At 47.5% G+C, this 14,389-nt stretch overlaps 4 protein-coding genes across 4 annotated transcripts; 2 read left to right on the top strand and 2 right to left on the bottom strand.

The window, feature by feature from the left end:
* Window positions 1–3,962: 3,962 nt before the first annotated feature.
* N7482_001493 (uncharacterized protein) lies at window positions 3,963–5,669 on the top strand (the record flags this gene model as incomplete). Its single annotated transcript, XM_056683618.1, has 3 exons — window positions 3,963–4,294; window positions 4,359–5,240; window positions 5,312–5,669. 3 exons carry the CDS (start codon window positions 3,963–3,965, stop codon window positions 5,667–5,669), a joined length of 1,572 nt encoding a protein of 523 aa, XP_056547224.1.
* A 675-nt stretch (window positions 5,670–6,344) lies between these two features.
* On the bottom strand, window positions 6,345–10,192 carry N7482_001492 (DNA-directed RNA polymerase II subunit RPB2; the record flags this gene model as incomplete). The annotated part of the gene is made up of 2 exons (XM_056683617.1): window positions 6,345–6,507; window positions 6,585–10,192. 2 exons carry the CDS (start codon window positions 10,190–10,192, stop codon window positions 6,345–6,347), a joined length of 3,771 nt encoding a protein of 1,256 aa, XP_056547223.1.
* Window positions 10,193–10,851: 659 nt separating this feature from the next.
* On the bottom strand, window positions 10,852–13,117 carry N7482_001491 (beta-catenin-like protein 1; the record flags this gene model as incomplete). The annotated part of the gene is made up of 10 exons (XM_056683616.1): window positions 10,852–10,934; window positions 10,984–11,101; window positions 11,162–11,446; window positions 11,497–12,011; window positions 12,074–12,167; window positions 12,225–12,459; window positions 12,514–12,620; window positions 12,681–12,919; window positions 12,983–13,037; window positions 13,091–13,117. The coding sequence occupies 10 exons, from the start codon at window positions 13,115–13,117 to the stop codon at window positions 10,852–10,854; spliced, it is 1,758 nt and encodes a 585-aa protein (XP_056547222.1).
* A 342-nt stretch (window positions 13,118–13,459) lies between these two features.
* Window positions 13,460–13,703, top strand: N7482_001490 (uncharacterized protein; the record flags this gene model as incomplete). The annotated part of the gene is made up of 2 exons (XM_056683615.1): window positions 13,460–13,585; window positions 13,650–13,703. 2 exons carry the CDS (start codon window positions 13,460–13,462, stop codon window positions 13,701–13,703), a joined length of 180 nt encoding a protein of 59 aa, XP_056547221.1.
* Between the last annotated feature and the right edge of the window lie 686 nt (window positions 13,704–14,389).

The following is a 14,389-nucleotide window of genomic DNA, read 5'->3' as shown; positions in this document are numbered from 1 at the left end:
CTTAGTCGATCTTAGGATTTTAGGTAGTAAGGAAATCTTTACTAAGGATAAATTTATAGTTAGGAAGATCTAGAATCTATACTATTAGATATCCCCGCTATAAACCTATAGTAATTAGTAGACGGACGGATATATTAGTAGCTAAATAGCTACTATCGGGTATCCGTACTCTTAACTTATCTATTTACCGGCGGGTTAGTCCTAGGCCCGAAAACCTCTTTATAACGTCTATTAAGATAAAGGTATACGATATACTATAGTCTAGAAGAGCCCGTATTACTACGTTTCTACTAGTAGCTCCTAATACTATCTTATAAAATAATAATAAATCCCCTATAGTAAAGAGGGAAGCTTTAATTCTAGGCCTAACGGGGCCGAACTTATACGCTAAGGCGTTTAAGTTAGCCTAATTAGCTTACTCTAGATCTAATAGGTCCTGATCCGGTAGTTTAGATATTACCGAAGCTTTCTTTATACGGCTAACTACTACTTCGAGAGTAGTTAGCCTTTTTAGTTTTTCGAGTCCCTAGGTATTAGTAGATTCTAGTCCCTTTTTAACTTATCGGTTTTAGGATTAGGGTATTTACGCTTAAAATAACCTTTTTTACTATAAATAAAGTATTTAGTATTATTCGATTTCGATCCTTTCTTATCTTTCTACTAGGATTATACTACGTTTAGATCTATCTCGTCTAGATTACGCTCGTCGCTAGTAGTTATTCTGCTAATATAGTTTACGATTATTAATCCTCGCTTAAAATTAATAAAACGGTTAATAACGCCCCGTAGATTAGTCGGAGGGTTACGTTCTTCTGCCTATCTCTTCTATAAGTTAGTATTTACGCCCGTTCGGAGGTATTAGATAATAATATCTTCCTATATCTTAGGATTATACTTAGATACGGCCTACTAGAGTTCGGTAATATACTACGTAAAAGTCTTTCGGCCCTATTTATATAATATAAAACGGTCCTACTTCTTTATACTACTAAAATACTCCGAAAACTTATATAAGATCTAATCCTAGTAGACTTACTAGGTCTCGATCTTTTTACCGTATAAGTTCGCGAGCTATCGCTCCTAGCGATTATTAGTATAGCCGGTTAAGGCTCTACGAGTATATATAACCTTATCTTTATTATTAGGTTTAATACCTACGAATCTAGCTACTTCCGCGAAATAATATTTATAATCACGAAGATAATAGCGTACGGCTTTATCCGGAATGCTACTATCGTACTTCTTAATCTTTCTAATATATTTTAGAATAGTTTTTTTTATCTCCTATTAGGCTTAATTAAAAGATACTAATAGTCCTATAGTAGCCTACGGTAGAGGTATAGGTACCTACGTAGCCGGTTACGCCGGAACGGGCGCTTACGGCTAGGTAGCTATTTTATAAATTACCCGGGCGGTCTTTTTCGCTATCTCTTTATAGATACTAAGATTAGTATTATTTATAATCCGCTCCCGGTAGGAATCGGCTAGGTTCTTTAGTAGATAACTAAGGGCTTCCTCTATAACGGGAGTAATCGGACGTATCTATCCCGGGCTAGTAGCTACGGTGCTTTCTATAATAAGATAAGTTCTTTAAATAAGGGTTCTAGATTAAATAAAATTTAGATATAGTTAAGGTATTTCTAGTCTAAACGTTTACGTTCGTAGCCGATCGGGGTCCTTAACGACCTCTTTTAATCCTTTATCTTTTACTTCCGATCCTCGGTACGGACTAAGTCCGTATACCCGAGGGTAAATCTCCGGAAGGATACCTTATCGCGGGGTAATCTAAAGTAATTAGACTATTCTATCCGTTTCTCTATCTTCCTATTATAGTCGGGAGGTATCGTATACGTACTAACGTAATTACTCGTAGATCCTTACGTAGTAGTAAGGGGTTTCGGTTACTGCTATTTTCCTAAAGACCCCGACGTCGCCGATATCGCCGACTGTAAGCTATCGCTCGCTAGGTCTTAATACCGTATTACTACGCTAGAATAGATAGAAGAAAGGTTCTTAGAGCTCCTAATTAATCTAATTTTTCCCCTACTCTCTCCGTTATATAGAGATCGCTTTAGGAGGACCTCCCGATAGTTAAGATTCACTATATAGTTAGGCCCTCCCGTAAGCGGCCGTAGAAGGCTACTTAGTTTTAGAGGTTTACTACTATATAAGATAACGGGAGTATAAGAGTATATTCTATTATTATCGTAAGCGAATATATCTATAAGGATATAAGTACGGTTAAATATAGCAGAAGGTACCCGTAAGGGGCCGAACATATAAGGTTAAAGGAAGGTAAAGTACGCCCAGGATCACACCCTTTCCTTTCCTAAACACTCTAGCAGACTTCGTCGTATACGGTATATAGATATAACCTTACTAAAGGTAGGATTCTCTATCTCTAACCTATTACTCTAGATTAAATAGAAGAGATTATCCTAGACCTAGATAGCTCCGAGGAAGTCTCTAATAGCGAATTTAGTAGGTATTAGACCGTATAAGATATCTAGTATACCTATAGCTTTAGCTTCTTCGTATAGAGACGTCTAGGCGGTTAACTACTTATCGATAGATATATTATTAGACGGGTACGTTAGTATTTAACGCTACTATCTTCGGAGGTCTTCTATACGGTCGGCTTCCTTCTATATAAACTCCTACCTTAGCTTTACTAACTTCTTACGAGTAGAGATAACGCCTATAAATATATAATAGTACTCTACGGCTAACGAATAGGATATAGTATTACTAAACCTATTAAGGGCTCGGGCGGTCCTCGCTCGTTCGGCCTCTTCGCGGTCGTATCTATTAAGAATTTATATATACTTCTTATATTTATTATCGGTAAGGTCGACTTCGTCTGTTATATTCTTATTAATCTTACTAACCGGCGGCAGGGGAGCCTTCTTTAGAAGCTCTTTAATCTCTATATCTATCTTTATAGGGTCAAGATACTCCTAAAGGTCGTTTTCGATAGCTTTAGTTTTAAAGTAACTAATCTAGACCCTCTACTAGGCCTTCGTCCTTAACCGCTAGTCCTATAGGATAGGTTAAATTACTTAAGATTCAGTCTCATTAGATATCTTTATATATATCTTTTACCGTGATCCTAACGGTATCTCCTCTGGTCTGAGTCCTTATTAATCTCTTCTAGGATTTTATATAGTCGTTTAGGGGTATTCGGCGATAGGAAGGCTCTCACTATTAAGATACAGAGTAACGGTCTTCGTTAATTATATCTTAATGCTTCAGTGTACACTCGGGCTCATAACTAACAGAATGGGCTAATTCTGTATAGGCTAGTATAAAAGATATCTAATAGGACGAGAGATAATTGATTAGATTGATGATGATAGAAGATCAGGGGGATCGCCTGTTGAATAGCTATCCCCTGGCTGTACGGACGTATTTCTGTCCGTACGGCCGATACTCGGCTGTTACAAAGCCTGAGTTTCTCTGTAAGCCAGTATTACATACAAAAACATAAGAAACCTGGGCGCTTGATGAATAAGCCCGTTCTTAGTAGTAAGTTACCACTCCACATATTTCGACACAATAGTTCAACCAAACGCTAGTAGATGGTATTTGGGGTCCGCCACGGGGTTGACTTGCCTGAGTGGTTGCGCGTAATTACTTCAGATTATTTATATCTTCCTTTGCGGCCAGTGTCTGGTGTAGGCACAGGGGTCGCATCCTCATGTCCTCATTTGCAAAATCTACTTGCAAAATACATATATCGAAGCTAGAGCAAAACAGCTTGGTTCGCTCATTATCGTCATGCCAGAACAGAATCGTTACAAGGTGCAACACTTTCAACTCGAGCCATATCCAGACAACAATTATGAGCAGAACGAGGAACCAGCAACCAAATTGTTGCATGCAATGCCCTCATCGCCCACAGGGTCTCGCAATATCCATCTTGGGCAGAAGCCAAATCCACAATCTCCTTGCGCGCCCCAGTTATGATGGCCGGGTTGTTAGTCCTGGGCGTCTTGTCTGCCATTGCACAGGATCTCATCTTCCGCCACTACCAAGGTCGAGTTGTCGCGACTGATGATGAGCAAAAATGGGTCGGACGTGTCGGCACTGGCCTTGCTTTCCTGGTCAAATCGCTGCTGGTCACAGCATCGACAACTGCCTATGTCCAGCACCTATGGCTCGTGGTGCGGGATCGTCCAACCTCAATTACCACATTGGATGCAATGTTCGACGCCCTCGGGAACGCTTTAAGCTTGGGAAGGCTAGGCATATGGACAGCACGGCCGCTTCTGCTGCTAATCGCCGGCATCACATGGTCTGTGCGCACTTGCCCTTCTCCATTCTTGTTTCTTTTGTTCGTGCTGAGTCTTCAACTACAGGCTTCTTCCCCTTGCAGCGGTGGTAACTCCGTCCGCACTGTCGATTGCGTCAGTTCTCCGCGTGAGCTATTTAATGGTACAAGTCCCCCAACTGGCTTTCAATAGTCCCATCTTCGCCAATCTTGACGACTCTAACCGTTTCCGGGCCGCGAATATCCTGGTAACGAGGCTGTCGTTGTCCAGTGCAACCCATGGCACGATTCTGCCAATTCCTGCTCACTATCCAAATTCAAGTTATACCTTAGACTTCTACGGACCTGGGCTGAGCTGCCAGACTGCAAACGATACCGAGACGCAGGCGTTAGACTACGACCTGTTCGGGCATGGCATCTCGGGGGCGATTTACTACTATTCATGGTTCGGGCCGTCCGTAGCCTACTGGAATCAGTCCTTGGAAGATGGCCTTGACTACAATTCCAACGACAGCTCCAGGTTCTGGGTAGGCCTCATCTCTCCCAGCGGAGAGTCCAATCAGCTTTATGAATGCGCACTTATGAACATCTCCTATTCGGTTGACTTTGCCTTTAACTCGGGCACCCAGAATCTTATGGTTCGGCGTAATCAGGAGATGAACGGGATCCCTACTGTACAAAATACAAGTGGCATGTCCAGTATGGCCCTTGCATCTCAGTCCCTTATGTATGTCATGGACCAGATTATAACGGGAGAGATTGGGGGTGGAGCAGCCGGCAGCCTTATATTCACCAGCACGACAGTACAGACCACAAACTTGGCACAAGTAAATCCACTCTGTGGTCAGATGGCTGGGGATACAGACGGCGCTCAATATTTCGGGGCCTGTCAGAACAGCTCCTTCTCAGCAGCCCTCGAGGAACTGTTTCAAAACATGACACTCAGTCTTCTCTCCAATGAATATTTCTGGTATGGCGAGCTTCGTTACTCATACCTGTTATGGTCAGGGCTGACTTTCTCTTGCTGTTTCTTCTTTCTAGGGAGAACAATTCTACACCAGTGAATACCACCGTCGTGACGTCGGAACTAAGGTACATCTACCACCCATTGGACCTTTGGATCCCATATGGTGTAGCGATCCTTTGCACGCTACTATGTATTGGGCTTGGTGTGTGGTCTGTCGTCAAGAGCGGTTTATCCTATTCGAACGGGTTTTCTACCATCCTCCGCTCGACCAGAGACCGCAGCATTGACCAGCTAGTAGTCCCTGATGAGCTGGGAGGTCAAGATCCGCTGCCAAGGCGTCTTGCTACAACCAAGCTGATATTTATGGATGAGAATGATCAAAGATTGGGGTTTCATGTCTGGACGGAACGACAGCAGTCGAACGAAGCATAACGTATCAGACTACTTGGTAATTCGCAAACCACAGATTTTTTTCTGTAGTTATAGGGATTAGGGAATGGGAGGAAGGGTGGATCTGCATTACATTCCTTGGCTTGCTACCAGACTGCCTTTTATCACCAACCTTAATGATTTGGACGAGAAAAATTGATTTTAGAAGATTTTGGTCATTGGGACTGTCAGGGTCGCGGAAGCCGCGACCATCTTTATATAGCTAGAGGGACTAATTCTTCTAGCTTCTACTATAAATTTAGTAGTTAATAAGTAAATAAAATACTATATAATATATTAGAGATACTTTATAATTATTTATAGCTATACTAATAGTGAAATATGCAGCTAGGGCGCACTAGAAGCCACCATATTTCCCAACAGCCCTACCAGGAAGTCCACGCCCAGGTAAACCCTAAGTCCATACAAGGCACCAAGAGGAAGAAGGCCCCCAAATGAACCAATTATGGTAGACTATTGTCCAGAAGAAGAAGGAACAGCATGCACATAAATTTATCATTCCGACTATGTATGACCAGATGAAAGAAGATGCGTTGGCCACTCCCGGACGCCGCAACAAAAGTCCTAGAGGACAGGCACATTTTTCGAGCAAATCATTAAAATACAAGATAAAAAGGGAGTAGATAAAAACCGATGTAGGCCTGCAAAACTTGCGCTTTACCGCACCGATACTCCGGAACGGTCGGTAAACATTCGGGCGGCAATGTTCATCGAGGCCAGCTCTTGGAACAGAAGCTTGGCGGCGTAGGGGATGTGGACTTGGGAGATGCGGTGTTTGTTGTTGCACAGTCGGCATTCGAAGAGACCCTTCTTGAGTTTGCTAGAAACGGGTAATGTTAGCACTTGGTTTTTGGTACAGGATTTTGTTAGGGAGTGGAAGGGATGCAGGGAACTCACGCAATCGGGGTCATCAGGCCGCAGTCGTCGCAAATGTGAACACGGAATGGATCCGATACATCGAAGAGACGCTCCTTGAGGAAATGACTAGCACCGTGGGCAATCATACAATCACGTTCCATCTCTCCGAACCGCAGACCACCGTCACGCGCACGACCCTCCACAGGCTGGCGGGTGAGAATCTGAGTTGGACCACGGGCACGCGCGTGGATCTTATCATCCACCATATGGCGCAGTCGCTGGTAGTAGGTTGGGCCGAGGAACACCTGCGCCACCAACTTACGGCCGGTGTGACCATTATACATGACTTCGAATCCACGGGACTGGTAACCGTGCTCGCGGAGCAGGCGTGAGATCGAGTCGACAGTCACGTCAGTGAAAGGAGTAGCGTCACCTTCGAAGCCACGAAGAGCGGACACTTTACTCAGCTGGCACTCGATCAAGTGAGCAATTGTCATACGAGATGGAATGGCGTGCGGGTTGATAATCAAGTCAGGCACCACACCCTCGCGGGTGAAGGGCATATCCTCCTGTCGGTAAGTGATACCAATAGTACCCTTCTGACCGTGACGAGAGGCGAACTTGTCACCAATCTGCGGGACCTTGGTGGTACGCATACGGACCTTGACGAATTTGAGATCGTCGTTGCCGGTTGAGACCAACACTTGGTCCACGATACCATTCTCAGTGCTTCGGAGTGGCGTCGAGACGTCGATCTTGACGTGTGACTTGGTGCGCTGGCCGAGCTCTTCCGCATCGGGCGCCAGAGGCGCAGTCTTGCCGATAATGATATCCTCTCCAGAAACACGCACACCCGGAGCAACGATTCCATCCTCATCAAGCTTATCATAGGTGCCCTTGCGCATGCCAAGTGTGTCGGACCGCATTGGCTTCTCGAATCGCTCAACGACCGTCAAGCCCACCATCTTCTCAGAGTCTGTATATGTACGGTAGAACAGACTGCGGAACAGACCGCGGTCGATACTGCTCTGGTTCATGATAACCGAATCTTCCTGGTTGTAACCAGAGTAAGTGGCGATAGCCACAATCGCATTTTGACCCGCAGGCAGCTCGCGGAAGCGGAGGAACTCCATCGATCGGGTGGTGGCGAGAGGCTTCTGAGGATAGTAAAGAATGTTCGCCATGGTCTCCATGCGCTGCGCAAAGTTGGTCAGGAACACACCCATGGCCTGTTTACCCATTGCAGACTGGTAGGTATTACGAGGCGACTGGTTGTGATCCGGGAAGGGAATGATACTGGCACAAACGCCCAGGATCATACTAGGGTGAATCTCGCAGTGCGTCCAGGTGTGCGCCCGCTGGCTCAGAATCGAACGAACTCGCTTGTTGGGGTCGTTGGTTTCATCTTCTGGTAGAGCGTAGCCAGCTTGGAGTTGCTTGGAAATCTCCAAGTCTTCGGGGGTCATCACAATCATAATCGTCTCTTCCTCCTCCGCGTCCACATATTCCACAGCCCCCGATCTCACCAAGCCCTCCCATCCGAATCCGCGCTCCCGGTACTCTTCCGGATCCAAGTCACGCGATAGATCCTTGTCCTGCTCCAGCAGGCGAATGTGCTCCTTGTTAAGGACCAATGAGCCAGCATTCTCACTCTTGGGGTCATTGTCAACAACAAAGAGGGGCCGGCACACACGGCCAGCATCTGTGAAGATCTTGAACTCTCGGTCACGAATGTCACGAATCAAGCTGACCTCGTGGGAGATCATGTTGCGCCGACGGAGGGACTGCATAGTGTTGACAAGATGTGAAGGGTCACGGTGAATACCAACCCAGACACCGTTCACAAACACCTTGGTGGCATTGGGAGTGACTTGAGGTTCGAATTCCTCAAGGACTTCCATGTTGCGCTGAATCATGAAATCAATGATCGGTTCACTGGGTGTACCAACAGTGATATAGCACATGAGTGCCAAGTTCTTGACAAGACCACAAGCTTGGCCTTCGGGTGTCTCGGCTGGGCACACAAGCCCCCAGTGAGTGTTATGAAGTTGACGCGGTTTAGCAATCTTTCCATCTCGGCCAATAGGCGTATTGGTACGGCGCAAATGGGACAAGGTGGAAGCGTAGGTATAGCGACTCAGCACCTGGGAAACACCGGCCTTGGAGCTGGCAGCCTTCTTCTGCTCACCCCAGTTACCTGTCGCCAGGGCATATTTCAAACCACCAGTCAGAGTGCTGGCTTTCAGACCAATGTTGAGATAAATCTCCCGGTTGGTCTCCACACAACGTTGCACGTAGCGCTGCAAGTCACGGGTGACGCGGGTGAAAAGGACTCGGAAAAGACCGGCAAGAAGTGGGCCAGCCAAATCCAGACGCTTCTTTCCAAAGTGATCACGGTCATCAACATCACGGCGGCCAAGAGCGCACTGCAGTAGACGGTGCACCATGTAGCCCAGAAAGAAGGCCTTTCGGGTTTCGCTGCCCTCGCTTTGCGAAATATGCGGCAACAACTCCTTCTGCATGATCTCTCGTGCGTAGCGCACACGCCGCTCATGGTTCAGGTTAGACTGAGAGGAGCCACGCTTGGCGATGAAGTCAAGAGCAACTTCACGGTCCTGGATGACGAAACCTTCTTCAATGCACGGCTTCAGCATCTCCAGCATCGGGGTATCATTGCGGTCATAGCAAATATGGTTCAGAATATCCTCATCAGACACAACTCCTAGGGCTCGGAAGACAACAACGATCGGAATGTCAGTCTTGACGTATGGCAGAGTCGATCGAATAGTCGGGCCGAATCCACCCTTGGCGCTATCACCCTTGGCGAAGAGCTTGAGTGCAAGCTGAGAGAGGAGCCGCGATCCCTTCTCGACGGCACTTCTGATTTCAGCAACATAGGGTGTTGGGCTCGGGGGAGCCTTCTTGAAGACCTGCACGATGTTTCCGGCACTTCGCTCCTGCGCAATGAGAACCTTTTCACTGCCGTTGATGACAAAGTAACCGCCGGAATCGTACGGGCATTCATTCCAGGCGTAAAGGCGTTCCTCCTTCAGATCCTTCAAGATACAGTACTTGGACTTGAGCATGATGGGCATCTTGCCAATGAAAACTGTCTCCTCCTCCTTCTGCTCTGGCGGAAGAGCCCTCTGCTCCCACTGCAGATATGTGCCACGGTTCTTGCGGTCTTCGTCGGCGTCGCCAGCTTCATCGTCATCGCGGTCGGCCACCTGACACTCTCGTCCCTCCATAATTTTCTTTCTGATGGTCAGGTACAGGGGACTGGCGTATGTGAGATTTCGCAAACGCGCCTCCTGGGGCAACATGATCGTGGTCGCACCATCTCCTTCTGTTACAGATGGTCGCGAAAGCATGACAGTGCCGAATTTGAGCTCGTAGCGGCGCACAACGATCGGGTCGATTTCGTCTTCGGCCGGGGGGAGGGTCTGATCGAGAACCACTTGTCCTTGTTCCTCCACCAGCTCCTGCATGGTCGAAGAGATGAATTCATCGAAAGAGTCGAGCTGCTGGGAGACAAGACCCTTCACGTCGAAAAATGATGAGATTACCGTCCAGCAGTCTTCGGAGGTGATTCCGTCATCCGCCTCGTCGTAGAACTCCTCCTCGTAAGCTTCATCGTAGTCGGCCATGGTTGCGATGTGGTTATATTCCTTAGGTCGTCCACGAGTCCAGGACGAGTCAAGGAAAGTGGAAGAATTTGATCCGCGGAGGGCGCAGGGAGGGCGCGTCGGCGGCCAGGGAAGGCAGTGATCCGAAAGAATCACCCAACGCGCTGCGACACCCGCCTGTCAGTGGCTGGCAGAAGAAAAAGATTTCTTGCAAGCGTCACAGACAAGTAAGGGAGCGACCTAAGAGCTCGGTGGGATGGATGAGGATCTCCCAGCAGTGGCAGGATGAAAGGACTTACCGATCTCCAAGGATCTTGATGCTTCGGCGCCGCCGAAGTAGACTAGGCCTGAAGTGGACACATCGTGTCACATGACCTAGGAGCAAAGTTATGTCACGTGGTGTTCTACGGGAGGCATTTCAGGACCCAAACAAAGCACACGACTTGTCCTTTTGTCAAATATACGTCTGATTTTCACATCTACCTGATGTACAAAGCCAAATCTATATACGTGGTAGAAGCATCTCAACCGTAGACATTAAAAAAATGCTGATTCCATACACCGAAAACATGAGAAGACAGAATGGTCACAGCTGTTCCAAGCCTAATTGACAATAAATAGGAATATAGTATTGAAAAATAGATTACATGCGTTGCTTCCAATTGTCTCTTAGCTTACTCTCAGACAAACTGCAGCAAAGTGCTTAGCATGTCCTTAAAATCCTTCTGTCCCTGCTCCTCGTCTCCGAGCCCTTCCAATTGTTCTACAACAGTTAGCAATGCAACTACTGCCGGTTGAAAGGGAAGCCCTACCTTGGAGAGTGCCCCGAACCAGAGATAGATCCTCATCTCGGTCTCCCAGAAGAGAAACAACTTTTTTCTTCGCGCCATCGTCTTCGGCAATCAGCCATGCCAAAATTACATCAATAGTCTAAACCACTTATTATCAGTCTGTGTGATTCTGCGGGATTCAGAATGAGCGAAAACATACCTGCAAGGAGAAAAGCCCCGCGTCGAACCGGCGTGATAACCACTCGCCAGCCATAAGATCCTGATCCTCTTGCGAAAGCCCTTTCCGCTCCTTCTCGATCGTCTGCTCGATGGGAGATACACGTGCGGCATACTCCCGTCTCAGCTTGATGAGTTTCTCGATCTTCTCGTAGTCCTTCTCCATGAACTTGGCCAGCGTTCGGATACGCGGAGCGGAACCACCGGGCAGGAGGCGAAGAAGGGAAGCAAAGATTCCCAGCAGGTGCTCGATGTTCTGGCCCTCTTGCTGTGTAATGTAAGCTATGTGTATCATGGTCAAATGAACTTCAATCTTACCTTTTTCATGAACATTCCGAAGATTGTTCTCAACCCAGCTACCTCAATCAGCCGCTCGCAAGCTGGACCTCCCCCAGCGCCACCGAAAACATGGTCGAGAACTCTAAGAGCCCTGGGCTTGCTGAATTTACTCTCCCTGAGCATTATTTGGGCTAATTCAATGCCCTCCGCCTCGATAAACTTCTCCTTGCCGGTCTCCTCGTCCACAAGGCAAACCAGAGAGTCAAACAAGTTCTCCACATATTCTTCTTCGTTTGAATCCTTCGCCGGATCGCGTTTCCGGTACTGGCTGAGAAGTTGGAGGAGGGAATCGACGCCATCAAGTCCAATGAACTTCTCCCGGTTCTTCGAGGAGGACTGCAGAAGGATTGCCAGGATCTCTGCAGCATACTGCTTGTTCTGGGTCACCGGGGTTTCCGTCTGCTGGATACGTGACAAAATCCAAGGCAAGATAGCAGCATCTTGTCCAATCTTCTCTGCGAGCGCGGACTGGGAGGATAGGTTTTCCAGAACATCTACAAGATATCAGTACTTGGAATAGATCGGGAATACCGAAGTCGTTCAGCCCAGGACCTACTTAAGATATAGTAAACACCAGCCCTGTCGGTCTCTGCACCTTCGTCTAAACGGGAGAGATTTTGGGTCAACAGTTCGATGAGGTCGGCATTCATCTTGAGCTCGTTAGTACATTTGTTGGAATGACGAATTCACTCGAACTTTCAACATACCATTGCATCGACCAGGATATCCCACTGCTTCTGTTCAGCCTCAACGTCTTCATCCGTTAGCTCGCTGATTATTTGGATAGTGTCGATCGCAATATCCGCGTTCTCATGAGAGAGTAGCGAGACCAAAGAGCCGACACATCCCATCTTGGAGAATTCTTCGTAGAGCTCGGGATTCTCCGACAGAATGGACAACCCCTTAATCTCGGTGTCGAGGTCAGCCTCGGAGACCATGAACCTGCCGCATCTCTATTAGTCTGAAACATTCTCTCCAACATAAAGCCAGACATACTTCTGCGGGTCATTCTCAAACTTGGCGCGGAGCTCAGCGTTCTTGGATATTTTTTTCTCGAAGTTCAGAGCGAAACGGCGAACCCAGGCGGCATCAAATTTCTCGGGCTGTCAGTTCGCGTGGCTTGTTAGCATTTGACTATATTGCTCGGGTCATGTAGTTCGTACTGCAGCTTCTTCCTCCTCATTCTGATCAATGTATTGCATAGCCTGGGCAGTCTTCTGCTCCATGCCTCCACCAAAAAAGCGGCCCTCCTCGTCGTCGGGTATATCTTCGTCGAAGTCGGGGGGTAACTCGGGCCCAGCCTCGCCGTCGTTATCGTCAATCTCATCGTCCACCATGGCCGCCTGGCCCTTTGACCTCACATCGCCATTGGAATCCAGCTTTGCTGCTTTGTAAAGCTCATCTTCGGTGTTTTGTTAGCGGTAGTTGCGGCAGGTTCGTTTGCGGGGGACAGAGAGGAACGTACTAGGGTCCTGAACGGGCTCAAACTTGCGCTTGGAGCTGCCAGCTAATTGTGGCTTCTGCTTCTTATCAGTGATGCTCCGGGGTGACTTCCGCGACCCGTACGACTTACTTTGAAGAGCTCATCGACGCTCGTCATGACTGTTGTGGTACGAGCGATCGAGTCAAAAGCAGCCCTTTGATTCAGACGAAGTTGAGCGGACTGCCTTCAATGGATGATATGCAAGGTGAAGGGCAAGAGAACAAAACCAAAGGTTCTGCTGGAGTTGCAGGTTCATGCCAAATGCCGGACTGTGACGCCGTCGCATTTCCAGCTGTTGCGCGCCGCAAAGATATACGGTTGCCTATATGCACCAAAGACGCAGTGACGCCAAGCGGCCCGGCGGCCGCAGATTTCTCTACATTCTCCGATTCACTCCTTCAACCTCGACCCTCACATTCCATTTTCTCTCTCCAACCGCCGTTCGCATCATCCGTCAAAATGGCCCCCAACCGTGCCGTCGTCTCGAACTCCTCCCGCCCCCAGAAGGGCTTCCTGAGCACCGTCTACGATGAGGCCACCAACCCCGAGAACACCACCCTTGTCCGCAGCCTCCTGGTCTTCGGTGTATGTTTCTTGCAAGATACCTGGGCATTGGACCGTTTTAGGGCTGACATCTTTGTTACTTTAGGCCGGTGTTGCGTTCCTCCACAGCAGCCTCGGCGAGTTCCTCCTTCCTCCGTGAGTCGATACGCCTCGAGCCCTCGATACCCAGAAGCCGACACTGACATAGTTGCAGTATGTAAAATAGCTCCGCTCTCGAAATATCGTTCGCTCGACTCGATCCATTTCTTCGAAACTCGCGGAGGCATAATGTCAGCCAAGGGGACATCTGGCATGGACAATTCGCGATCGATGCTATTCTGAATCTCTCTGTATAATAGTTGTTGGAAGGGCGGGCATGACAGGATTAGACATGCTCAGCCCAGGTGGTTTGTTATGGATACCAATTTTACCACTTTTCTTCTGGATAGTGCAGGTGTAGTTGCAAAGGGCCATGGGCTTTTCGCATGATGATTCTCTATAGGCGAGACACTTAGATCGGAAATTGGAAGTGGTGCCTAGCACATATGTCAAAGTAAAAGTTGGACATTATGGTCGCTCGTTCACTGCCTGATTATATTATAATTCTGGGTTGCAGCGCCACTATAGTCCTAAATTGATGGTTCTTGCCTTGCGGACTGCCGCATTTTCTCGGTCTAATGGCGGTGCACTTGCATATATACGGTTCATTGGTATGTAGTCCTCGGAATAGTGAACACCGAACACTTCTAACATATGTTGATTGGTCCGCAGCCTTTTTTCGTTTGCATTCATGTAACTAGGTTAAATTGATTAGGTAAACCCAGTGACTAACTAGTTAGTTAGTTA

This window comes from Penicillium canariense (genome assembly GCF_028826845.1).
Source record: "Penicillium canariense strain IBT 26290 chromosome Unknown utg000001l_segment0_segment0, whole genome shotgun sequence".
NCBI classification, from domain to species: Eukaryota; Fungi; Ascomycota; class Eurotiomycetes; order Eurotiales; family Aspergillaceae; genus Penicillium; species Penicillium canariense.
This window is presented reverse-complemented; position numbering and strand designations above follow the sequence as displayed.